The sequence below is a fragment of the Alligator mississippiensis genome, chromosome 1, assembly GCF_030867095.1.
Source record: "Alligator mississippiensis isolate rAllMis1 chromosome 1, rAllMis1, whole genome shotgun sequence".
Classification (NCBI taxonomy): Eukaryota; Metazoa; Chordata; order Crocodylia; family Alligatoridae; genus Alligator; species Alligator mississippiensis.
In genome coordinates, this window is record NC_081824.1 from 95,833,424 (window position 1) to 95,861,142 (window position 27,719).

Below are 27,719 nucleotides of genomic sequence, written 5' to 3' on the forward strand. Positions count from 1 at the left end.
AACTGTAAAGCTGCATAAGGCATTTGAATAACATTGTGACAAAGAGTTTAGTAAAATTTAAAGAAAAACAAAAAGGATAAACAGGATTGTACAGCAAATAAAGCTTTATTTAAAATTTTTGCTAGGGCTGTAAACACATATGCATCAGAGCCTAAGGCAGTCTTTCATTGAGAGGCTTCTCTGCAATAGACACATTATTCTGTAATGGACATATTCAGGGTTTTTGCTTCTTTTGTGATGGTTCCTATGTTCCCAGTGAGATTGGAACCAAGGGAGATAGCACTGTGCAGCAACGTGGAAAGGAAAGAAGGAAAAGGTGATCCACCACACTGGGACTCATCAGGCTACTGACTTGTTCTAGGAGGAAGAGCCAAGCAAAGGAGGGGAGACTGTTATTGCTGGCATGAAGACAAGGAGCCTCCAAAGGCTGAGGGAGGTGGGGGAAGCAGAAGGGTGGAGAAGAATAAACAATATACATGGGGGACAGTAGTTAATGGTCCTGGGGGTACTGTGTAGTTAGGCATCCAATTCAAGCAGTATATACAATTGTTAGGAGAGCTGTACGTTAGCTCAGCAAGCAGCCAAAGCATGTGTGGGCAGATTTGGTACCACACACGCAGGATGAAGTACACCAGGAGAATGGGAATTTTGTGGAGGGTGTGGGGAGAATAGGAGGAAGTATAAAATTGGATTATGGGAAGGGAGAGAGGAGAGTGAAATGGACAGAGTAAAATATGGGGAAAAGGAAAGATTAAAAGCAATGTAAAGAACTGAGGAAAGAAGTAGGAGGGAACAGATTGGGGAAACAAGGTTAAAGAAATAACAAATCAATGGAAACAGCTTGTGTTAAGAAGTAATACAATGTTTAATGTCAAAAAAATCCTTACACAAATGCTTTAACCATCTCCTATCCTTGATTTTCTGAAAATGTATTGTATTGGAGATCCTGGGCCAGACCTATAAATACATGTACATTCCTGTGTTGTGCTTCTGGTAATCTGAGGTGGAGAGAGGAGGAGGAGAAAGGGAGTAGAGTGACTTCCCTGGGCATTTTAATGTGTGTTGTCCAAGTCCGTAGCACACAGCGGTTGCACTCCTGAGAGACCAGAAAGGCTGGTTGGCTGATTTAGACTTGGTCGTAGTAGTGCAGAAGATGGACTTGGGCCAAAGAGTATAAGCAGGGGTGAAGGGGGAATATAGTTACATCCACAGGCAGGTGTAGCATTTTTTAAATCTATATTTCCATGCTCACACTGACTTAGTTTCCAGTTGCAGTCCCTTTTAAATAATAGCTTTCTGCAAGAAAAAACAGCCTTCACAACCATTGCTGTACTTTTGACTGACTTTGTACTGTTTAAAAAATACAATCACTTAAGGGAATGCCACCACAAGTAACTTCTGTTCATCCATGAAAAGTTTTTAAGCAGCATGTGTTGCCATTTGTTATATTAATTGCTGAGACAATGCTTGAAGAGGAATTTTCACTACCCAGCAGGGATTCTCTCTCCCTAATGTGCTTTGGGAAGGCAGGAATTAACTCTCAGCCATGTGAGCAGACTCATAAATTAATTCTGTTAACCATTTCAAACAAACCATTAGAAAATACCTCTCCCTCGTATCTAACAGTGCAACCTATGGTGAGATGCCATACAAAAGATTTTTCATCCTTTAGTACAGCATCTAACTTTTGTTCCATTTTTTGCTGAGGAACAGAACAAGTTCATTTTGTTAGTAGAGCTGGTGTACGCAAGTTAAGTAACTAACCAGTTGCTCTAATGTCATCTTCAATAATACTACTAAGCAGAATGAATCAGAATTGCATGTAATAAATTCCTGTCTGCTATTTCCATCTTGTGTTTACCCAGCTTAGTATATAAGAGCTACTTGCATTGAAGGCTTCCTTTTTCAGAAACATCTGTGGCTTAGACAAGTCTTTGTAAGTGTGGAAGAGCCTGAAGTCCTTCAGTTCTAATTCTTTGAGGAGGCTGTACCAGTATCGAACCACGGTGCTGTCGTTGCCGCTAACCTCAAATCCAGGCCAATGAATGTGGACTTCAAAGACCAGCTGTCCTATCTGTTCAACAATATCTTCCAGGATCAGGTTTTCCAAAATTTTCCACTCAGCACTCTCCATATCTGCCTTAAGGATATCAATCTGTAACAAAATTAGTTACTACATGAAAAATGACTTGGCAATTACTGGTGATAACAATGTCTGGAAGTGGCTTATTCAGTTTTACAATACACTTAATTACTCTTCTGTAGAGTTGCTTTTGTTTAAAATCCCAGAACCTCCTAGGGGCAAAACAAAGCTTCAAGTCTCGTAATTGTCTGTTCACAGCAACCAACCACCTCCAAATCCCCATATGAAATGAGCTGTACTGAGATTCTGATGAGATTACTAACGCAGTCCTCCATATCGCTGTGGTTTGTTAGCCCTTTACAAATACTATGAGTACCTAAAGCCTGAGATCAGAAATACATGCTGCTAGGAAAAGAGCTCTAAAATCCTGCTTTTCTTTTAATATTTCATTTTAAGAAATCATGCAGCCTCAACCAATTACCGATTGAAAAAGCACCAGTACCTGTGACCCCAGCTAGGAACCCAGGTAGTACTGTATTAGGTACAATGCACAGTAGTGTACCTGATGGGGGACAACAGGGGCAGCAGCCCTGGGTGCTAGCATTGCAGCTGGGGAAGAGCACAAAAATAGCTGCTCCTGCTGGTGATTGGTCATGCCATTACTGCCCTGTTACGATTTTGTTCATATACACCACAATTATTTCTGCCCCAAAGAGCTTCCACTGTAAGCCTATAAAAACAGGCATCTGCATACAGACAAGTAAAGCATAAGCTTTCAATGAGCTGACTACCATACTCAGCTCGTGGCTTGTGATCACAGCTTCTTAGCTATTGTCAAGGGTTTTGTAGGCATCCCATAGATAGCAGTTACAAGGGAAGTTTCAAAAGGAGGATAATGTGACTGCAGAATGTAATGGGAAACTTCTCCCAAATAAGATGGCAAGACTGTGTAGAGGCGTTTCAGGGAAGGTGGAATTAATGTGCCCACTGTGATTGGCAAAAATACAGCTACCTTATTTGGGGGGCGGGGGGGGGGGGTTAATATATAACAAAAGTAAGGATGTAATCAAGGTTCTGGCCTCTCCTCCTGTCCATACACAATACAATCTTCCATGTTGCAAGATGGAAGGTTATACTCACAAGCTAAAGGGCCAAACTTCACTCAGTAGGAGAAAACGGGATATTTTCACCAGGTCTTTTCTAGGACTATTTCACCCACATTGCTGCTTTCTGCCCATTTGTTTGTTTCTACCCAGTAAAAACAGAAATAGCTACTTCAGACTTCAGTTAGAAACACCAAAAGAGCAGATTAATATTGCATCTATATATTCAGACCCCTTGACCTTATTTTATTCTTTTTATACAGCTTCAGCAGCATCTAATGCTTGTTGTATATTAGATGAGCCATAGCAAATAGAGTCCATGTTGAGTCCATGTTGTGAAGAGATGAAGTTATAGCAAATGAGTAGGTTCCAGTAACAGGCATGGACTGATGCAAGTGTGGAATCAAAAAAAATATATGCCTTAAACTTTGATTATTTTAGTTACAAGATGACATAACCGCTTTGTGGAGAATTGCCGGCTCTGTACAGTAGAACAGATAAGGGCAAGTGTTTGTTCTCTGTAACTCTTCTGCAACTGCTTCGCTCACCGCGGCCTTAAAGGTAGCAAAAAAAGTATATACAAAGTTAATTTCCAGGTACAAGGAGGTTTATAAACTAACCTCGTCTCCCCCATTAGTTCCCATCCTGATTACAGCAAAAAAATAATGAAGTAATATTATAGACGCTTTTCATGCTAATTTCACTATATGATCACGTGAGTTGTAAGCGACTGTTAAAAAATATATAAGCCTCCTGATTTTGCTCTTGGGGGGGGACCCCTTCCAAGTGCTTGGAAATTCCATGTCACTTTAAAACTCCCCCTACAGCTGTAGTTTCTTTTAAATAAAAGCTTCTGCTGACCTGACCCAAAAGTATGCTGCGTGTGTTTCCACGACACAAGTATAACCAGAATGCTTCAAAGAAGTTGCAGTTGACTTGTATATCTTTAGATCACGAAAAAAGGAGGGAGTCAAACACTCGACCTTGAAACTGCTTACCCAATTGCCCAGATCAGTTCTGAGCCCCACTTTGCCCTGCTGCCAAGTCAACACTCCAAATTTTTACTGTCAAGCAATGTCACTTGGGAGATAGGCAGAAGAGAGATTCTCACTAAACTACCTCCGCAATTTAGTTAACTCCTATTAACAAGGGTCCATGTACCTAACAGCGTATAAGGAAATGGTTTCTCTCTTCTGTTAGAGCCACTTCTTTTGCTGGTATAAGCTGCAACTCTACCAGAGGGCTTTCCTGGTATAGTACCACTGCCAGTGCTTTGGTAGTACAGACTAGCCCTGTGACTCCTACGTACACTCTGCCCTAGACGTTAGGGCCAGTCACATATTTTGCATTCAAGAACTTGTACATTCAGTTTTTTTCTGCAGCATAACTGGCACTTCACTGAGAAGAGGCCTCTAACAAGAGCAGCAGGAGCACTGCAATTTAGGAATGAGATGTGCAGGCAAAACTGTGAGGGGTCTTGCACAACTGTTGTCTTTACTATGGTTTGGCTATAGGAGGTACAATTTGCCCTTCACTTTCCCAGGCAATAAATTCATTCAAAAATGTAAACAAATACCTGACAGCTTACTAAGGCTTGAAAGCAGTTCTAGGATTGTAAAGCATTTGGCCATCAGTATTTACAAGAGAATATGCATATATGGAATACTGCTTTCCCCTGAAGACTTTTTATTCCTGCTTCCGTTCACCTTTCCTCTTACCAGAGACTGTCAGACAGTGGTCTCTGATGAACAAGACCAAAATGTAAGGCAAATCACATGAAGAGGTGGTTATAAGTAGTGTCCAAATCATTTCAAGTATAATACATACTGGGTATTATACACAAGATGCTAATGGTACAGTAGCCTAATTCTACTGCGCAGTAGCATGGAGGGCAAAACCCATGCTAATACGCTACTGTGCAGTAGTATTAGGCTACTGTGCAGTAAGCATCACTAAAAAGTCATGCGCCATTGCTACTGTGCAGGTAGTGCCAATTACTACACATTGATTTACTAGTTGGTTATGCAACTACTAAACTTAATGCACAGTAACTACGGCGCACTAATGAACATGTAGACGCACCCACTGGCATGCACTTTTTAATCTACTTCTAGTTCATCCATCTTCTCAATTGCCTTTTTCTGTATATTCCACATGTCAAAGAGGGCAATGGAATTAACCAGCACATTTGTAACGTCAGTATACAAAGCCATGCATAAGGGATAGGCAGTTGGGAATGAAAATTAAGCTATACCCAGTTCATGACTACAGCAATTTTCTAGTCTTTAGGGTTGCTATGGTTACGTATTCCATTACTGCAGTTTCACCGAAAGACACTTACAAGGTCCCTGCATGCACTGTATGCTTACAAACAACAGTTTGAACCTTTCTGGGAAAATAGCGATACTGATCAGGCCAAAAAGAAAAAGATATTTCCTCTGCCAATTGAAAAGATATGAAGAAATATACTATCTACATTCTGCTACAATGTTTTAGTAAGCGCTTTTGAAAAAAAACAAAAGGACTATCTTCCAGCATGAAAGCCTTTAGATGCTTTTCAGGAGTAACTTTAAAGCAATCTTTTCACTTTATATAAAAAAAGGACTTGAGTGGAGCTTGTCATCATTTATGTGAGAAATTCAGTGTCTTCACAAGTAAATCCACAGCTGTGGATTTAGGTCTTTAAAAAGAAAAGGATTTCTTGCACAAGGAAGAGACATGTGTGCTCCTCTCAAGTGTCCATATGGTAATCTTTTTTCTTTTCTTTTTTTTTGGCAGTTCAGTTTGTGCTGTCATTTTGGCACAATTTTTTTATTCCATTAACTCTTAAGAATATTTGTGTTCCCAGAATTAAGCTACTGCAACTATTAAACTCCAAAAATGAACGTGCAGCTGCAGTTTGCAATAGGCAGATGAGGTGGCTGCATCTTAGCAGCCAAGACCCAGAAAGGAGCTTCTGCGAGCTCATTTCCAGGTTACATACCACCGTTCTATCAAGGGCTTTTATAAAGCCCCACACATGCTTTATGCAATTGAAACCACAGTAAGGGAACCTAATGAGATGCTAGCCCAAGTCGTATTGCTGTTAATGGCAAGACTCTCTAAGATCTGAATGCCACCTGAAAAGACTTAAAAAGTAACAGTGCCCAGGCATACAGACATGAAATGTTCCTTTTTTCTTCTTCACTGGTTCTGTTGCCCTCCATCTTTTTTTCTAATTGGGATGTTCCTTGCAAGTGCAGCTCTAGAGTGCTGTAGACTACACCATATCAGGCCAGGCCAAGCACTGCTGCTCTCCTGGATCCTCAGCTGATACCCAGGCTGGTCCTAGGAGGCTCAGACTGGGCAACTCACTTGATACCCAGGGGTCTGATTTCCTTCTGAAACAACAAGCATTAGATTGGTGGGAGGGAAGGGCAGAATGGGAAGGAACAGAGGAAGCAGACTGATATAAAGACTGGAAAAGGTGGCTGGTAGGAGAGGTAAACTGGCACCAGCAGGATTCAGACAATGGAGACCAAATTTGGACTGGCTGGGAATGAGGTTAAGGCTAGCAGCTGGCTTAGGACTGGCAGTTGTCACAACCCGAGGGTGTGATTTTTGTTTGTGTGCACTTCGGCACTGCTAAATTATTTCCTGCCACTCGTAGGTTTCTTTGCAGGGTGCATTTCTTAGTTGCAAAAAAAGAAATGCGTGCTGCAAGGAGTTCCCGCCATTTGTATTCAAATTTGTGCCCCACTATTGGCCAGTTCTAAATTATTCCTACGTGGTGGCTAGCAATTGGCTTGCTAGCCGTATAAGAGGCTTAAGCGGTTTCCGCCCAAGTTGGAGGACTCCACGACTATCAGGAGGAGGAGAACTTCACGTCTCGTGAAGATCTCTAAGCGCTGCGGAGCCTATCGGACCCAGCGTGTATCTCAAGAAGGCTATAGGGGTCTGATCAACCTCTCGCCTCTCCCCATTGCCGCCTGATCCCTCGACGTACCCTTCCCTGCGCGCAAATTCCACGGAGCCTAGCAAACTTCGTGTGAGTGAATCCAGAGCTCTACCCGGGTTTGAGTCCTGTAGGTTTATCTTCCCGTCGCCGAAACCCCATTGCTACGTACTCTCGAGGTTTTTGTTTATCTTCCCGTTGCCAAAACCCCATTGCGACATACCCTCATGTTCTGCAGGTTTGAGTTTTGTTTTGTTTTGTAACTGCAACTCAAGCAAGTTTTCCTGCCTGCACCGCGACCATCTTCGGTGTAAGTAAAATAATCTTAAATCAACCACTACGCGTCCGTGCCTAATTCTAGCGTGCCGCCTGCCTTCCCCGACCCGGCGTGTCCGGGCTGCTGGCCACAGCCCACCGCACGAAAAAAGGGCCTTGGACTGCACCTGGCCCGCACAGCAGCCACAGAGTAAAATTGGATCCAGGGAAGTGGGGAAGACAGAATAAGGGACACTGAAACAGGCTGGGTAAGGAGGTGTGGGAAAGAGAGCTAGTGAGACATCCAACGAGAACTCAGAGCATGGAGGGAGGACTAGGAGTAGGGGCCTGTCAGACTGTAGAGAGTGAGGTTGGACGATGAACCCAAAGTAGACCAGGAGCCAGTAGAGCAGCAACTATGGGGGGAGTAGACCAAATGGGAGCCACACACTCAGAAAAAAAAAAAAAAAAAATCAAGGAATTTGAACCGGCTGGCCCAAGAAAGTGAAGATATTTAACTGCTGTCCTGGAGAAGCAGATAACCCTGGCTCAACAAAAGTTCCTAAGTGATGCTGGACAATGGTGCTTTATAGATATAGACCAACATGACCAGTGTCCTGAAAACCAAGGGCACTTATACACAAGTGCAGAGGCTGTTTCGACGTGCTGGAATTTGACGCGCTGGATCAATAGAGTCTGCTGGAGCGTGCCAATTGGCACGCTCCAGCAGTCTCCTGCATCTCGTGTATCAGTGACCCTTCACTTAAAACTGGCAGTGAGGGCACTTGATCTAAAGCTCGTTGAATGAGCTTCGATTTAAGTGCCCCCGCCACCATTTTTAAGCACAGGGATGCTGATACACAAGGCATGGCAGTGCATTAAGTAGAGGACCTCTGATGCTCCCTCCAACCCCCAAGCTTGTGTAAAAGTTCCCCAAATGTCTGATATTGGGAGGCCAAAATTAATGGATATTTTTGCTATCACCTCCAAGCCTGAGAGAAATCAGCACCTCACTTTAAATAGGGTTGTGGTGAAAATAAATGCAGTAACTTTTGTAATACACTGAAATACATGGGATGATCATCATCTGAAACTCCATAGAAAAGTTGATCATTCAATTTTCATAGTAAGGTTTCAATGCTGCACAATTAATAAGGCATGGGAGCACAAACTGAACAAAGTAAAATACTACAAAATATTGGGTTTATTAAGCAAGCACTCTCTCTCGAATATACTGAATATCAAAGATCCCATGTCAAAGATATTGTGTGATCATTTAATTAAAAATGGTGTGTATGCATTAGGGCAAAAGTGGCATGCAGACAACCTGTAACCTTGGGTTCAAGAGCACTTAAAAGTAAAAAAACCACATAATAATTTGAAAAATAACTGAATTATGAAGACCAGGAGAACATATCCCTTAACTAATTTTCAAGTGATGTATCAGGCAAGAGCACTATCACATTACAAATCCACACTTTAATATAATTATAGACAAGCTTGGATGTAACTATACAGGCTCCACATCCCTCTTATTATTTCAGCAGCAGCCTCAAATCCTTATTTACCCTAAACCAGAAAATACAATGAGATTGTGCTTGTGGTATGAGATTGAGAGCTACAGCACATGGGGTTTTAGGGCATCTGTAGTGGAAACAGATAAGCAAGGTTGGGTTTTTCTCAGCTGCCATTGCAAGAGCAGCATGAAGCCTTTATGAACATGGAGCCTTGTGTTTCCAGCAAGGTGTGACCACTACATGATTGCCTGACAGCGCCTTAGAAACCACACAAGCTTTATCTTGAGTAGACTGCTATAACATTCACAGAGGGAGAAACAAATTATTTTTAAAACTTCTCAGAACAAAATGGTTTCATTCCCTCATCTTCCCCCCTCCACACACACGCAACAACAGAGTCTGATGTCCTTTATCAGGATAAGATTTACAGTTATTGTCAAAAAGAGTGAAAAACGCTGTAGCTGTGTTGGCTGAACAGCAGGCAGTCTGCACACTCTGTGCTGCCTTCACAAGACTGACATGAAATATGGTAGTTAACCAATTTTTTCTGCAGTATAAAATGAATTGCCAAGCACAGTAACTGCTTCAATTAAACCCATACTGGAAAGATTAGGAAAGAACATGTGAAGCTAGCAGGGAATGCAAGGAACACACAGACCAGAAGCTTTTCTTCTACCATTCCATTTTTTTAGTGCTTTACATTGCTCAGATAGACTAAGAAAGAGCATGCAATCTTTGGTCATCTACCACCTCTTCACATGTAACCTTGATTGCTCCGTGTTCTAAGTGCCCAAACACTGCCCCCTAGCCCCTGCCCCCTCAAGTTTAGGCACCTTGATGGGACAGAGGTAAGTGATAGTGCAGATCTGCAACAGTGAAAAACAGGAGCTCTATAACAAAGTTGGCTATAAGTTTTGTAAAGATTAAACTTAATGTCATGTTTGGAAAGTTGGCCACAGCCACAAGAAATGAACTGACATCAGCTGGATATTTTGCTGCAAAGTGCTGGTGAAAGAGTTAAGAGGAAAACCTATATATACAGAGTTTGCATACTAACTGTTGTGTACAACCAAAAAGAAATCAGGGAAAATAGATTACCTTAAGATGTGCACAATTCATGTGGTCTTCAGGGAAATTATAGCACTTTTTATGATGACTAGATTTCTTTTTTTAAAAATACAAAGCATTTTGTTCACTGTTAAACTTTTGATACCACCACTCTTTCCACAGGTTCTCTGTTTTGAGCAAAAGATACAAATTTGACTGAAAGAACTCAGGTTACTAGTAGAAATGGATTTCCCCTATATGTATCTATCTATCTATTAGATATAGCAGGGGTGGGCAAAATGCAGCCTGGGGGCCAGATGCAGCCTGCCAGGCCATTCTATCTGGCCTGTGGGCCCCTAAAAAATTTAGAAAATTAATATGTATTTGCCCTGGGCTGACTGTTATGTGGCCCCCGATGGCTTGCCAAAACTCAGTAAGCGGCCCTCTGCCCAAAATAATTGCCCACCCCTGAGATATAGCATATAATCAGGCCACATTCTGACAACTGTGGTAGAGAAAAATGAGTTCTGAATGTTTTCCTCTCCAACGAGCTGAAGTCAAGATATGCCGCATCCAGCATCATGCAGCCCAACAAAGGATTTTTGCATTTGAGATTTGAAGTCTTCGAAGGGGTAACTCCACAAGACAAGCTCTGAAAGTGCCTTTTCGACATTTGTTGGTTTGTCTCAGCCCTTAAGCCTATCATCTAGTCATCCAGGCTTTCGAAGAAAACATCAATATATGTGGCTGGTAGCTTCTATGACTCTGAAGTTAGATGGCTTACTGGGTCAATGTCTATTTCAAGTTATTTCCTATAAGCCCTAATTTTCTACAGACAAAGCCAAGATTCAACATGTGGGTGCTGAAAAGTAGAGAGACATATTTGATACTAAAGATTAAAACAAAAACCAGTCACTTTACCAGGGGTGAGCAAAATGGCAGATCTGGCTAGTGGCTGGTCTCCATTTCCCAGCAACCCCTACCCACATAGTTCCCAGCCGGCCTCCAGGCAGACCCCAGGAGCATAAGGCCGTGACAACACTGGGCCACAGAACCAGGGCTCTGCCCTGACCCCATGCTGTCACAGCCCATGCTGCTGGGCTCTCCATGGAGACCATCCTGGAGTGCAGACAGGGTGTGTGGCTAGGTGGGGAGCTGATCCAGAGTCAGGGCCAGTGCAGGGCCATGGCAGAGCCGCAATCCATCCCCTGCACATGGAACCCGTGCTTGTCACAGGGGTGTGCGGGCAGTGGATCACAGTTCTGCCCTGGCCCCACACTGTCACTGCCCCAAGATCCCGGGGTCTCCTCAACCCCACCTGCCTGTCTCGTCCCAGCTATGGCTCCATCCCAGCCACATGCCCTGCCCGTGCAGGTCCCACCCCCAGTGGTGGGTGCAGGGCAGATGGGCCAGGGTGCCTGGGCAGAGGGGCTGGGGCTGGCAGCAACAGCCAAAGGAGCCACCACAGCAGAAGCTGCTGGGACGTGGCGTCCACCACTGGCCAAATTCAGCCCACGAGTCAGACTTTGCCTATCCCTGCATCCCATTCTGATATTTAAAAAGCCCCTTAAAAATAAGTAAGTATGTGGAGCTGCAGACAAGATTTATTTATCTATCTCAAAAGTCTAAACAGCAACGAAAATCTCCTACTGTTCTACATTGAACAGTGTTTTCAGCTCAGAAACCTCTATTTACTGCTAGAAGCATGATCACATTTTCACGGCTGCTTACAGACGTAAAAAATAAATGTTTAAATGGCATTTTACTTTAAACTCTATACACCTCCAATTGCTGAGCTCAGCACATGCCCAGAAGAGGCATCGTGTTAGTTGGACGCAGCTCACCCAACATCTGTATAGATCGGGTGCTTCAGCAAGGCTTTTTTGGCACTTTTATCTAATAGCTGATTGAATCATTATAAATATGAAGTCTTTAAGTTTACTGAATATTTAAGCCTCTTGAAGTAATACTGCAGTATTTACCAGTCGTGCCCCCCCGCTTTCCCCCAAAAACAAAAACAAAACAACCCTTCAAATACAGCGTATGAATAACTAAGGAAAGACTGTGGGGAGAGAAGTTTAAGCATCTAAGGCTTAGCATATACAGTACTCTGATTCAGTACCCTTGTAACAAGTAATGAGTTGCTCACAACTATGTGTCACTTCAAATCGCAGAGATGAGACATCAGTTTCCTTGATAATTTCAAGACTATCAGGGTTAATGGGGATTTTAAGATATGTGGTGCCCTCTGGATACCAGTTAAAGTTCCCTGTAGAAAAGAGTCAATTGAGAGTAAATAGGTGGAGGAAGCAACTTAGCTTGCAGCACTTCATCAGCATATGGAAAGAGTAGCAGAGAGAGAGATGGCAAATTTATTGCATGCCAGACAGATAGCATCCCTGCCTTTCAACAGGATTGGCTCTTCAGCATACGATGAGGACATACCAATGTTATTGGGTTGTTATTAGGTTGTGAACCTGCATGGAAGCATCAGTCTCAAACAGCCCTGCTGCAACATGGTGCTGGGCTAAGGAACCTTTCAGAAGAGAGAGAGAGGGAGACCCTGGCTGATCGCCTCTACTCCATAACAGCAACCTGACGAGACAAGGTCTATTCTTTACTGAGTGCCTTCTACTATCTGTATGCAGAATCTAATTTTAAGATGACCTCAGTAGACAGGGGCTCTGGATGCTCTTATATTTTGCCAACAACTTTCAAGGCAAGAAAGTGGACTCCCCTTTCCTTCCTTGTTATGCAATCTTTCATTATGCGCCTCTTTCTTTTCCGTGCCATTCTTTTCCAGCCTGCTTTCTGCTCTCTCCACCTACACCAACAATTTGTGCTTTGAGACTCTTTTATTTCCTTGCTAAGTGCCATGTTCTCTCCCTTCACCAGGGCTGTAATCAATGATTGAAGGAATATTAGTTACCCTGTTAGCAAAGCTCAAGGAGTGCATGCTCTTCTCTTGACACCCCTTCAGACCATTTCTTTTTCCTCTGATCAATGCACAGAAGGAAAAGGATCTGCCTGGTAGCTGTAGACACACTGGGCTCTCAAGTTTCAGGTGGGTGAAACTTTAAGGGATGTCTTTAAAAAGGAAATTATAATCTTGCCATGAGAATCTTGAATGAAAAAGAACACTATATTTACAGCCTCAACACATTTTACAACATAAATTAAAATCCAAATATTGAGAATGCCTTATAGTAACGTCAAGAAAATTTAACTTTCTCTGATGGCGAACTATCAATACAGCAACAGTTTGCCCAGTGCCATTAATGGTCCCCTGAAGGACTACCCTAGCTGAAAGAAGTATGTCAAACAGGGGAAGAGTCCATTAATAATGTCAATTATAGGTAAGTGTTCAAATGCCCCACGAACACTTTATCTATTTATTTCACTTAGAGAGCAATAAGAAAGAGAACTTATACTAGTATAACAAATGGCCATCTGAGAGCTGCAGTGGAGATGCTAAAGGCTTTGAGAGCTCTTTCATTTTAAATCCTTTCTTCAGTGGATTATCTTAAACTGATATGTCTCCCACTTAGTCTTAATCTGGAAGCTTTAATTGGTGAAAAAATTGACAAAGTTACTTGGTCATCCACATTACCTCCCTGGACAAGAAAAGAAGTTGACAAAAACATTTTAACACCGTTTTGAATTAGCTGAAGTTAACATTGTTTTCATGGACTCTCAGATGCTGTGGTCAGGAGGTTGTGACCTTCTCTCATATGTAGTCCTCTGTCCTATCACATAAGCCTTTGTCACTTGGACCACTGCAATGTTTCCATATGAACACTGCCTTGAATCAAATCATAAGCTACAGGAACACAGGAGATGGCAGTTTGCTGTGAGCAGAAAATAACTGCACTCTGGACTCTATTGGTTCATGGACAGGTTTTATGATAGTAGCATTTTATGGTAGAGTGCTGAAGGAGCTCGCCAAAGTCATTGTGGAACCCTTGGTGAAATTCTTCCACAACTCATGGCACTCTGGAGAAGTCCCTGAGGACTGGAAGAGGGCCAATGTTGTGCACATCCACAAGAAGGGCAGGAGGGAGGACCTGGATAACTATAGGCCAATCAGCCTAACTGCCATCCTAGGGAAAATCCTAGAATTGTTCATCAAGGAGTTTATCTGCAATAAGGATAAAGAAGGTAAGATTCTGAATGACAGACAGCATGGCTTCGTCATGGGCAGGTCTTGCCTTACCAACCTCAAGTACTCCAGTTGCAGCCTCACCACGGCCAAATAAAGTGGGAGAATGATATCTTGGGTCTCATTTGAGATGCATCAGTAGATGCAAGCCAGAGTTCTATTTGCTTTGCTGCCTGTGGCATGGCATTGGTGGCTCATGTTCATCTTGTGGTCAGTTGTGACCCCTGAGTCTCTTTCAGACGTAGTGTTAGCAAGTGAAGCACTACCAAGCCTATAGGTATGATTTTCTTCCCGAGCACCTTGCATATCTCTATGTTGAAGGTCATCAGGTTTGTATCTGCCCACCTTGTGAGCCTATCCAAGTCAGCCTGGATCCCCAACTTATCCTACAATGTAACCGCACTTCCCCTTATTTTGGTGTCATCTGCAAACTTAATCAGTTAGTTTCTGACACCTGAATCCCGATCGTTAATGAATATATTATAGCAGGGGTTTTCAACTTTTTTTAGTCTGGAGCACTGCTACCTCCCAGGAGCTGGGGTGGGGTGGGGAAGCTTACCAGGCTGAGGTGAGAGCAGTGGCACCCCTCTGTGTGGCAGGGAAGCTCACCAGGCTGCTGTGTGGCAGCAGCAGCTGCTGCGTGCGAGCTTCCCCACCCACAGAGGGGTGCCACTGCCCTCACCCCACCCCTGCTCCTGGGAGGCGGTGGCTCTTCATCCCTGGCCACCCATCAAGATTAGCTTTTTCCTGGGTGTCGGTTGTCAGCTGCCCCATTTGATTCAGCAGGGGTCCAATGTTGCCCTTATTTTTCTTTCAACTTCCTATGTATTGGAAGAACGACTGTTTTTATTGTCCTTGATTCCTGTAGCCAGCCTGAGCTCGGTATCCATCTTAGCTTTTCTGGTTTGCTCCCTACAGGTGCAGGCCAGTGATGCATAATCCTCCTTAAAGGTATTTCCCATCTTTCATCCCTTTTAGGCTTTTCTTTTAAGATTGAGGAGGTCCATGAGTTCCCTATTTAGTCAAGGGGGTTTCCCAGCCCTTTTACTACCTTTCCTGAAAGCCAGAATAGACCTCCCATGTGCTTTTAGGATCAGGTTCTTAAGGAGTGACCACTCTTCTTGGACACCCTTCTCTGTCAGATTGTGATCACTGATCTGTCAGGGCCTTGACAACCAACCTCCTGAGCTTTTGAAAAAGTCAGCTTTCTTAAAGTCGAGGATTTCTGTGTTGCTGACTGATTTGCCAGCTTTGCGATGGATAAGGAAGGTGATTAGTTCATGATCACTGTCACCAAGCTTCCCTTCAATCCTCAGGTCACTCACTAGATCATCTGCTTTGGCCATAACAGTAGGAAATACTACTGTACCCTGACAGTAGGAAATTACCTTGACAGTAGGAAATACTAAAGGACAGAAACTGGAGCAGAGACGGAAACTGGGGATCAGGACTGGCTTTGTGCCAGCTTAGGAAGATGCTTCTAAAATGAAGTATATTATGTACCCAGAGTACAGCTATTTCACCAATCTTTGAATGTGGGGCAAGAGTCAATCAGGCAAGCTGGTTTTAACAGATAGTTTGCTTAGTTCCACCTAGGCTAACTAGTCCACCAAGATGTCCAGTTCAAAGCTGATTTATCTCCACATCAATAGGGGAGATTTAACATCTCTCTTAGTAAACTATGGCCTGGCAGTCTCCTAGGAAGGAGGGAGCAGGATACACAGGTTTGAACTCCATCAGATTGAGGAAGGTATTGAACCCAGTCCTGAGTGTGCATCCTAGCTCCTAGGCAGCTATACCAAAAGTAGGCACCACAACCCGCAGTGCTAGCCGTTTTCAAAGAAAAGTTTGAGCCCTACTTGGTTCTTTGAAAGAACAGATGTAGACACCTGGAAAGGATTCCTGATTCAGGCAACCAGGGAGAAGGGGAGAGATTTCAGGAACTGTTGTTAGTCTTTTCTGTTGGCTAGTTCCATCCTTGCTCACCAGGATTTTTGGCCAGCCTGTAGAGGCTAGTCTATGCGAAGCACTGCACAAACACAAGTTGACAAAGTCCCTTCTCAAAGGGTTTACTCACTCATATAGTCTAGCAAGAGAATGTTCTATTGTTTGACTTCTGTACAGAGAAAAAATGCCATCAGTTTTGCAATTTTGATGTTAGAAGCCAGGCACTGCTGGATGCCTTTGGGAGCAGATGTTTACTCAAAAGAATAAACACTGTACATTGGACCCTCAAGTCTCTTCATTAAAGCAGAACAAATATTTGGAGCTTGTTTATGCTGCTCTAGAATTAAGTGAGGGCAACATAACTCGCCGGTGTGCTAACAGAATGTAATGTTCTTGTTAAAGGTAGAAGTTAATGTCCCACTGTGCATTATAAAATGACAAAATAGCCCAAAGAGGAGCATTGAGGATAGGAAATTTTCAGCACAAAGCAAACATTTAAGCAGAAAGTATTTAAAGTGCTTTCTTTGCCTGTTTGCTAAACCAATATTAAGCTTGGTACTGCAAATTGTACTGAGGAAAACCACACTCAGCTTGCAGATATAGCTTCTCAACACACTTGTCCTACTGATATCAGTTCCCTGATTCAACCCAATCCTCTCTCTTCAGAATGAACACTATGTGGATGCTGAAAAGGTCCTGAGCCCTACACTCTCAGCAGCCTAAGAGACTTCACCTTCCTGCTAGCCTGCCCCTCAGATGTTTTCTCAACCAAAGTGATTCACTGAAAGTAAAAACAGGAAACTAATCCTGAGTGCAAGTGTGCTTGGGGTGGCGGGGAGGATATTCATATAAAAATGTTATATATCATACATAAAAACTGCACCCATCAGGATATCAGTTTCCACTGCTAGTGTGCTGCATATTGGATGACTTGAAAATTCTCAGGCACTGTAGAGGTAAGCTCATAGAAAAGTAGGATTGAAAGGGACCTCATGAAGTCATCTAGTTCAGCCCCCTGGCTCCAGGGCAGGAGCACCCTGACAAAGCATCGGATGAAGTGAGCTTTAGCTCGCAAAAGCTTCTGCTCTCTATATATTTTATTTAGTTAGTCTAGGAAGGTGCATATCTATTCTGCCTTCAAACCCAGGGTTGAACCAGGGACCTTTAGATATTCAGGATAACACCCTCCCAACTGCACCATCTCTGCTCCTACAGATAGGACTTCCTTGGTCTAGATATATAGCCCCCTACACTTAAAGGCCTCTAATGTAGCTGGGAGGTCTGAGGCATCTGTGTAGCTGAGTGATCTTGATCTGCTATAACTCATACATAGTAGCCAAGCCAATACAATTCTTAAAAAAATAAAATCTCCCTTAGTGAAGCAATGTTAATTTCATTTCACTTCCTGTCTGAGTTACCGACTCTCCTATGTTGTTCCCCCCATTGCCAGCAGCTTTAGGCACATGCTCCAGCTGTTTATTCACAAAGAGCTGCAGGACAGCAGCATGTAGCAAGCAGATCTGAGGTGCACAACAAAGCAGCGCTTGAAAAGTCTTTCCCTATTTTCTTGGTGTCATACAAAGGAGGTGATATTGCATCTTGGAAGGGGGAAACCCATTTGTAGGCTTAAGCTATATGTTTTAAGTACAGATTTATTAGGGAAACTGGTGTAAATATTTATCATCAAATGGCAACAGCAGAAAGAATTCCACAGCTGCGGTTTCAATATTCAAAGTAAGATGTCAGGATTTGGCAAGTGAGAGGTTAGAGGAAAGGGGGTCAGCTGGGGGCTTCTTGGCAACTACTATGCAAGTTTGATGACAAAATGAAGAAAGAGGGATAGCCATCGGGTTAGTGTCATTTATTTTAATAAAGAATTTGTTTATGTCATTTAGTCACTGACAGGACAGGAGGACAGGCTGGGAGTAAGCAGAGGGGGGAGATGAGGCTTGAGCATTTTGCTCTGTTTTTGTGTATTTTTTAATAAACCCAGTTTAATTTAATTTTAATAAAAGAAAGAAGGAGGAAAAGGAAGACCAGACTTTGTATTCCCAGCTCCTCAGCGTAAAAAAACAATGCAGTAAAACAAGCAAACCAACACATTATTTCAGTCCCACTATACACATCAAAAGAAGCAAAGAAAAGCTATAAACCCAATTTAAAAAAAAAAAGAAATCCTTTGCAAGTCACCTTTAAAAACCAATACTCAAATTAATTCTGTTCCAGCACTAAAATATTTTCTATACAATAAAGGATATTTTGCATTTTCTTCTCTTCGCAGGAAGAAGAGGTGTTGGCTACGATGCCCCCGACCTACATTATTATACCCATTAAAAAATACCCTTGCTCAGAGGTGTAACAAGTGGGTTTTTTTGCCTTCAGCAGCTGCAGCAGTTGCCCTTGCACCAATCCTGTACCCCGCCTAAGTCAACACTCGGGACTGGTGCCCCACTCGCCCACCGCTATTTATACTATTACCCTCACTACATGCAGAGGCATAGCAGCTCAGGTCTATGCCCAGGGCAGGCAGGCAGTGCTGGCTCCTGTAGCAGTGCGATCAGCCACCACTACTGCTTTTGCACCCCCACAAAGGTGACTCTTGGGGCTACTACCCTGGTTCCCCTCCCCATCCACTTATGCTGCTGACTATATTCAAGACCTCTGTCCTAGCTAAAAGCCCCCTCTGTTTTGTTCCTTGTGGATACACTATTCTTGATGGCCTCATAAAGATTCAAGCAGGTAAACAAACAGAAAGGAGCTTCAAAGAGCTGAAACAGATGAAAGGGTCTGAGAGAAACTCCCTTTAAAGAAACCCATTTGGGAGGGGCAGAGGGAGAGAAGATCAAGCAGTCTGCAAGGCTTTCACTACAAGGGACATGAGATCACAAGTAAATATAGGTTAGAAAGTATCACATTAGATCCAGAAGCACAAAAAACAGTCAAAACCAGCAGCTTCTTTAACAGAGATATTCATGAGCAGTCACTGTCTCAATTCCTGACCACTTAAATAAATAAGCTTTATGTAGCTTATAGTTTAATGATGAAAAATGTAGAAGGCTAGAGAACTGATCATGTTAAGCTGCAACTGGAAACACCTGCATCAATCGGCTTTCCAGTGAATTCATCATAACTGGACTAACAACATTTGCCAAGCAGTTGATCTTACACCATATTGGGAAGCTCATGCATGGTAACAGCGCTCAAGATGGTGCAACTTCAAAGAAGTCAGCGGTGTTACACAAGAGATAAATTTGGCCCAGCCTGCATAACCTCAAAGGAAGTGAATGTGTGTCATGGGCAATAAGTCTTCCATAATCCATAAATCAAATTATAGCACTGGAGACAGATGTTTATTGTTGGACCGCATGCTCCCCAGTACTTTGGGATTTTTGCTTTAATGTGGTGACTTTAAAAATATACTGCCTTTATATTTTCTACCTAGCCTGCTATGAAGCAATTATTACTGGTGATCTCAATTTCAGTGACAAGCAGCGTGAAAATCAGATGTGTGAGCAGTAGGTTTATATGAGCTAGAGCAGTCCATGATGCAGAAATTAGTGGGAGCACAGCTAGTTTCCCAGGAGTGGAAAATTGATAGCAAACAGGTTTGTCTGTGACGGGACTGCCTGAGTAGTGTCACAAGCCCCATGAGTACCCCCGAATTGGATCAGCTATACAGTGAAAAAGAAAAAAGACCTAGTATTCAACAACTTAGCCAGCCAACTGAACCATAATTGCTTCAGGTGCTATTTATCTATATGTCTCCAATTAGATTATGGCTTGTGAAAGAAACAAAGATAGCCCAGAGCAGATGCAGAAACTCCACTGGACTCAAGTTTTAGCACCTCTGAGCTACTACTTTGCCTCTGCACCTACAGCAGCTGATCTCCCATTCCTCTTCTATCCCTGTAGCAGCTACTAATGCTCTAGCAGGCATTCAGCACACCACCTCAATGTTACTGTATAAGTGAACAGAACAGCTGTCAAATGCCAAAAGGAAAGATTTTGCAAGCAAATGGAGGAAGGATCGGCTGAGGCACTCTATGGAAACAACTGGGAGGGAGAATTTAAAAACATGTACCAGCCGCAGGTCTCCTTTCCTATTCTCTCTCTGCATTAACTGCAGCCCTCTGACTGCATCCTACATCTGCCCAAAGCAAATTACACAGCCACAAACTGGTAACCACTCATGCAAAATTAAACAGTTCTTGCACACTTCTGGAGTAACAGAATACACATAGTAAGTCTCCATTCCTTTCCTCATGTTTCCCCCTCAGCCATTCATACATCTTTTATAATGACATGCACATAGGCTTTATCACTGAGGGTATAGCTCCCACCTGTTCACACTGCTTCCCCTACTAAATTTAAAAAATCACATGCTTTACATCATTACAACAAGCACATGCCTTTAAGAGCAATGAGAGGATTGGACTTTCAAAAATCACCATCCTGTAACCTACCTAAAACTGTTAAGTGCTTTCTTAATAAAAAAATAATAATTTAAAATAAATGGCCAGAGACAAATAAAATTAATTATTTGTCAAGAAACTATTACAGAAAAGTGAGAACTAAACAATAACTATGCACTACTGTTGGAGGGGGTACTTCTTAGGTATTTAAAGAATGTGTTTCTTATTTTTGTCTTGAATAATTAAATTTTCTTAGAATTTGACAACACTTTAGCTGGATAAAACTTAGAAATCTTGAATATTTAAGAAAATGTCTTGTTTTCCATGTTACAAACTATATGCACATTCTCATTTCAAAACTATCTTTAAAAAAAAAGCACTTAAGCATTACATCACAATGGTAAAGGATAACTGGCATTCTTTTCTTAAATTCTGGCTCACTTTCTTCAGTCTTTATTTATTTCAAAATCTGTTAAAGTTGTAGTGACACTTATCTGACAAAAACAATGATGTTCTAAGGCGTGGGCCATGTGTTCTTGTACACTCTGGTTCTTTTGTGCCACATGAAAGGCACAAGGCTGCTGACGAACAATACTTTCTGGCAAAGAATTCCCTTGGCATACAGCTCTCAGTTGGAACAAGACTGAGCCCTCTCTTGGCCATGGGAGAAGTCTGGAGCATACTATGACCAGTCAGACAAGGTATACAGCTTAGTCAGGACCATTTGGCAGCTGGCATAGGTTCGAGAAATCCAAAAAGTACCAAGAGAATGGGATAGAAAAGATGGGCTTGTGTCTGAGACACCCTACCTAGAGTGGCAAATTGTAGGGGGTGGCAAAATGGTGCTCCAGGTGGGCAGCAGCCCATCAGTGCTCCGGGCAGGGAAAAAATGTGTTTGCCTAGGGCAGCAAAAATCCTTGCACTAGCCATGGAGACACAAGACAGATTTAGGAAAGCTCAGGTCAAATCCTAGCTCCCTCTGTGCCACTGGCCAAGTCACTTAGGGCCAGATCCAAAAAAAGGACGTAGATCTACAGCAGAGTTTATATAAGTGTTAAAGTCCATGCATGCAAGTAATCTACACGGTGCCTGCTTTAGCGCCCTACGTTTTCTGGAAAAAACTTACTTAGCCACCTAAAGTCCTACTACTGCAGATACCTAGCACTCCTTCCATCATGGCTCAGCTGAATGATAAGACACCTAAGACCACTGGGACTCACAAAGTAGGTACTGTCACTTGAGGGGTCTACTCTGGTAAGCACAGTCTGAGCATACTTAACCCAAAACAGCATTGGAATTCAGTACAAAGCACAGCATCTGCACTTATTTTCCTTCAAAAAACATTGTGGTGTCAACTACATTACACTGTTCCTTGAGCAAGAATATTCACCCAGGAAGTTGAAGCTCTGGATTCCAGGTTGTCTTTATCTGAAAGGATTCATAGTTTCATAGTAGGTAGGGTCAGGAGGGACCTGAATAGATCATCTAGCCTGACCCCCTGCCACAGGCAGGAATAAATGCTGGGTTCACAACACCCCAGACAGGTGATCATCCAACCTCCTCTTGAATATGTCCAAGGTAGGGGCCAGGACCACTTCCCTGGGAAGTTGGTTCCAGATTTTGGCCACCCTAACTGTAAAAGTATTGCCTTCTGATCTCCAACCTAAACCTATGCTCCATCAGCTTATGACTATTGTTCCTCATCACCCCTGGTGGTGCTGGGGAGAAAAGAGCTCTGCCTATTAGCTGTTGATCCCCCTTGATGAGCTTGTAGGCAGCCACCAGGTCCCCCCTCAGCCTCCTCTTGTTGAGGCTGAACAGGTTCAGGTCCTTCAGTCTCTCCTCGTAGGGCCTGTCCTGCTGCCCTCTCACCAAGTGGGTGGCCCTCCTCTGAACCCTCTTCAGGCTGGCCACATCCCTTTTGAAGTGCGGTGCCCAGTACTGGACACAGTACTCCAACTGCGACCTGACCAAAGTCGCATAGAGGGGGACTATCACCTCTCTGGCCCGGCTTGAGATGCACCTTTGGATGCATGACAAGGTACGGCTGGCCTTGCTGGCTGCAGTCTGGCGTTGGCGGCTCATGTTCATCTTGGAGTCAATAATGACTCTGAGATCCCTTTCTACCTCTGTGCTTTCAAGAAGGGAATTCCCCAGCCTGTATGTATGCTGTGGATTCCTTCTCCCAAGGTGCAGCACTCTGCATTTGTCTACGTTGAACCCCATCCTATTCTCGTCTGCCCACTTTTGTAGTCTGTCTAAATCTAGTTGCAGCCTCTCTCTCCCTTCAAGTGTATCCACCTCGCTCCACATCTTAGTGTCATCAGCAAACTTGGACAGCGTGCTTTCCACCCCCTTGTCCAAGTCGCTGATGAACATGTTAAACAGTGCGGGCCCAAGGACCGAGCCTTGGGGTACCCCACTGCTCACATCTCGCCAGGTTGAGTACAACCCGTCCACCACTACTCTCTGGGTGTGGCCCATCAGCCAATTTTTTACCCATCCAACTGTGCAGGCATCAATGCCGCAGTCACTTAATTTGTTGATGAGGATGGGGTGAGAGACAGTGTCAAAGGCCTTCTTAAAGCCTAGAAAGACTATGTCCACAGAGACACCATCATCCAAGGATTTAGTTACTTGGTGGTAAAAGGCAATCAGGTTGGACTGGCAGGACCTGCCTTTGGTGAAGCCATGCTGATTGCCCCTGAGCATGATCTCCCCTGCAGGCCCCCCACAGATGTGCTCCTTGATGATCCTCTCCAAGAGCTTCCCGAGCACCATGGTGAGGCCTACAGGCCTATAATTATTTGGGTCGTCCTTCCTACCCTTCTTAAAAATAGGGACCACATTAGCCAGTTTCCAATCCCCCAGCACCTGGCCAGATGACCACGAATGCTCAACCCCCTCCTGCTGCTAGTGCTTGCTGGTGCAGCCATTAAGAGCCCACACAGGGCTGTCCTGCATCTCCACCACATCACCACCTCCTCTGGGCTGCCCCAGAGTTCAGAACACACACAGGGCAGCCCCGCGTGGGCTCTGAGTGGCTGCACCAGGAAGCAGTGCAGGTAGGAGAGGGTGGGGCTGCTTTTCCCTCACACTGAGCAGCGGTTTGTCCCGCCTTGCCACTGCTCATCCTGGGCCCCAGCACCGGCTCCAGGATCGCCCATCGAGGCTGAGCAGCAGCAGCAGCTAGACAGAAACTGCTGCTCAGTGCAGAAGGAAGCAGCCCCTTCCCCTTGCCACCTTGCTGCTTTCCCCCACACCAAGCAGCAGTTTCTGCCCAGCTGCTGCTGCTGCCACTGCTCAGCTCCAATGGGCGAGCCCAGAGCCAGCACAGTGCATGCTGGTCCCTGTTGCTACTGCTACATGTGGCTGGGAGGTGCAGAGCAGATGTAGGGAACACATCTTCTCTGCACTGTTGACGGTGGCAGGGAGGTGCCACAGGGCACTCAGGCTTTGGGCAGTTGCAGGGCCAGGGCAGGTATTGACCAGCTCAGGGGGGTGCATGCAGTGGGGGCTCCCATGGACACCCCACATACCCCCAAATCCTTCCCATAAATCCCACAGTCACACTCTCCCCCACACACACCCCACAAATACCATACCCACACACATCTACACAAACCCCCCATACCCACCCACAGCTCCCCACACCCACCCATACCACCTGACCCTCCACACTATACAAGAGTAAAACTGCATTTTGAGCTATTATGCAATCACTTGTACATATACAGCACAAATACACAAAAATCAGGACAAAAATATATTTTTAATTAAATTAAAATATATTATTATGGGTGTTTGATTTTTAGTATATAATTTGTTGGTTTTTTTCCCCGTTCTAAGATAGCAAACCCTCTTCCCCAAAGGAGTACTTCCAGGGGCAAAGGGTGGCAAAAGTCAGAGGTTAGGGGGTGAGACTTCCAGTGCCAAGATGGCAACTATGGGGCAGGGCACCTGTCAAGGGGCAGGGCTACCTATGCAGCCTTCGACAGATTGCCAAAACTCAGTAAGTGGCCCTCCACCTGAAATAACTGCCCACCCCTGGCTTAGGGAACCCTTCACCCCACCTGTTAAAACTGAGCCACTCTGCAGAAAGGAATGCAAGTCATGAGGCCAGAAGGAGAACAAGCAACGAAACTACTTTTAGGATGGAGCATATTACCTTTCTAAGGGATGGTGCCTGAGGCAGCAGGGTACTGAACTCAGTGACTCAAACGTCATATGTTTCAGTCCTATGCTGTCTGTGGTTACCCAAATCAGGCAAAAGAAGGATGTGAATATGGGTCTCCCACATCCCTGTTAAGTGCTTTAACTACTAGGAAATTGGCTAGAGCTCAGGCCTCACTGGTGAGGTAAGTAGGGAAACATCTGCCAGAGCTTAAGGGTGAGCTAAGGCACCAAGAAGCTCAGCAATATCAAGACTTGGTTAGTTTTGCTCATGCCCACCAACAGATACATAGGTGTCTAGAGGACTTCAACACAGTGGCAATGCGTAAGGGGTGCAAGGGGGCGCACGTGCATTGCCTGAGAGTGCTGGTGCACCCCCTGACAGGCCACACTCCCTGCGATGGGTGGGGGGCAGGCGGGAGTGCCGCTGGCTGGGGACTGGGAGCACTGGATGAAGCGCTACAGCCACTTCCGGGAGTTCTGCGGCTGCTTCCCAGTCAGTGCGATCAGCCACAGGGGACCCCCACCCCCAGTCGGTGAGATTGGCCATGGGGGGACCTCACTGACTGGTCGCTGGGGGCCACGTGCCTCCCCTGACTAAGGTGGCACCCCATGCTTCAACAGCTAACACTTAGGCACAAGGGACTTCATGTGACCATCAGGTTAGGCAGCAGCTGAAGGTTAGGAATGCCACAAACACCTAAATGTTGGAATGGTAAGTTAGAATTAATGGAGGATAATAACTTGTTTAATAACTTGTCCAGAACAGAAGCAAAGCCAAGAGTCCCCAGGTTCACATAGTCTCTCAGCACTCTCAGACCCTGCTAAACAAATGTCTGCATGCATTTTATTGCTTTCAAGACTGAAAGCAGTCTCTTCCCACCCTCATACAGTAAGGTGATTCTTCTTAATCAAATTATCATATGCAACTAACTCATTGTTCAATTTTTGTTCTTTATATTTATTACTTTGTGTTCAGTTGTGCTGCTGCCAAGGTAGGTGGTGTGAAAACAAAATGGGAAGTCAATTTTCTGTCACCTTTTATCTTTCACATCAGCCTCCTCAAAAGTAAAAGTGCAGTATGAAATAGACTTTATATTAACTGCTTTGGGAGATGAAGACAGGTGATAAATTACTTGCTCAGGAGGATATGAAGTTATTAATCAACACTGCTGCAGGGCGCAATGTTCCTAAGTTGTGTCAGATATTAAATAATAGGTTAAAGGAGTAGATTTTTGCTGCCTAAGCCTTAAATCTTTGCATGTTCTATAAAGCAGAACTGACATGTTAGCCAGCCTGTCACACAAACAGTTCATGCAGAAACCAATATAAATTAAATCCCTAAAATAAAACTTGGTACTCAAAAGCTGTTTTGCACAATTTCTTTGTATAATCAACTGTGGGCTTGATACAATTTTATCTTTTACATAATTCCTTTAAAAATTGTTACCTTAATAGAGTTAAATACAACTCCTTGTTGAAACTTGAAAGTTACACTCATTGGTGATGTCATGCTTAGTGCAAATTTCAGTTCGCTTCATGGTTTATGTTTGATTTTTTTTCCAAACATCTTCATCCATTTACACCAGTAGTGTAACAATGTGCGGGCAAGCAGGGTTGAACACTAGGTGCTGCCCTGGTGGCGGGGTATACCAGAATGGAACTAGGGGGCTGCCTCACCCTCTCATCCTGTCCCCCTCACACCCTGCACTTTGCCTGCAGCAGCTCTTACTAGCTCCAGCAAGCAGACAGGACAGCGAACCAGCAGCAGTGCACAAGGCAATGGTAGCAGCTGAATGTTCGCTGCTAGTGAGAGACCTATCAGCTCCTTCTTCATGGTCACTCAACATGCATATCAGTGGCAAAAAAAAAAAGAGATGGTGATATCTGCCCAGTGCAGCAGCAAACCACCAGCCACTGCTGCAGTGTGTGCCACCACTGTACAGGGCACTGTACTAGCCAGTTCAACTCCAACTTATACAGATCTGGGCCACTCATCTGTTTCTCCCCAATATGTACTGAACTGGGCACATAAGGCACCATGACAGGTCTGAACCGAGAGTTCCAGATGAAGGAAAACTACCGCTGAACTAACAGTTAGCATGTGCGAATGCACATGATTTATTCATGAATTAATTTGCTTCAGCTGCTCAGGACCTTTCCCTTCATGATTTTTAAATTTGCTTTTTAGCCCATTCTTGAAAACACAAAACTGTGTACTGGTTTGGATTACATTTGGGGGAAGGGGTTAGATTTTATATCCCCCCGCCCTCACCCCCATTTGGAGGTGCAGGGCGGGGGGCGGAAATTGCATTTCATTTCTGACTTCCCCCGTTCTTTGCAATGCAAACTAAAGCCTGCACTACAAAGAATGCACACTCCTCTTTCTAAAGAAGATGCAAAAGCTATATAAAAAGCTAATAATAGTAACTATTACAATATGACCAGAAGAACGGTTTAGTTAGAAGTCTGTACCAGTTACATAGCTACCTACAGAAATCAAAGCTGAGTTTAGGTTGGGTAACTAGTCCCCTGAGTAACTGTATGTGGCCACCTGCTTTTTATGACCAATCTAAAAACACATTAGAATCTATTTATCTAGCAGATTCAGAGACTTCACAGAACTTCTGTGTTCATGTACGACTAATATGCACAGACACCCCTGTACCATCCACATAGATAGTGTCATATGCAAAAGAGGCACAGCACAGGTGTATGAGTGGATTTTCAAAAATCTGAAATGGCCTACCATAAAAGAAAAGGTCTTAAGCCTTTAGGAGTTTCCATCCAGTAGAACAGAGAGATTTCCTATATTTATAACCTCTACAACTAATAGGGAAATAGTCCTTACTCACTAAGTGCACAGCACAGAATTACAGAGAAGATGGAAAAGGGCCTATTTGGACATCATATCTTTCCCCCCTTTCCTAATAATATGGAAGTGTTTCACCCAGCACAGGTACTAGTGAAAGTTCTGCTCTAGATTTGTGTACCAAGTGATAGGATTGTCATCACATCTTTTGGAGATTATTTCAATACCTTGCAGGTGAAGAGAAATTTCCTGTTAATTTAGAAGGCAGGACAGAGCT

At 43.9% G+C, this 27,719-nt stretch overlaps 1 protein-coding gene across 2 annotated transcripts in view; it reads right to left on the minus strand.

Moving 5' to 3' along the window:
* Positions 1 to 841: 841 nt before the first annotated feature.
* Positions 842 to 27,719, minus strand: part of METTL24 (methyltransferase like 24) — a 96,845-nt gene continuing 69,967 nt past the window's right edge. For both annotated transcript variants that reach the window (XM_019499881.2, XM_059732844.1), the window contains one exon: positions 842 to 2,155. In XM_019499881.2, the coding sequence (XP_019355426.2) occupies positions 1,841 to 2,155 (315 nt within the window). In that variant the 3' untranslated portion in view covers positions 842 to 1,840. The remainder of the gene's footprint in view (positions 2,156 to 27,719) is intronic.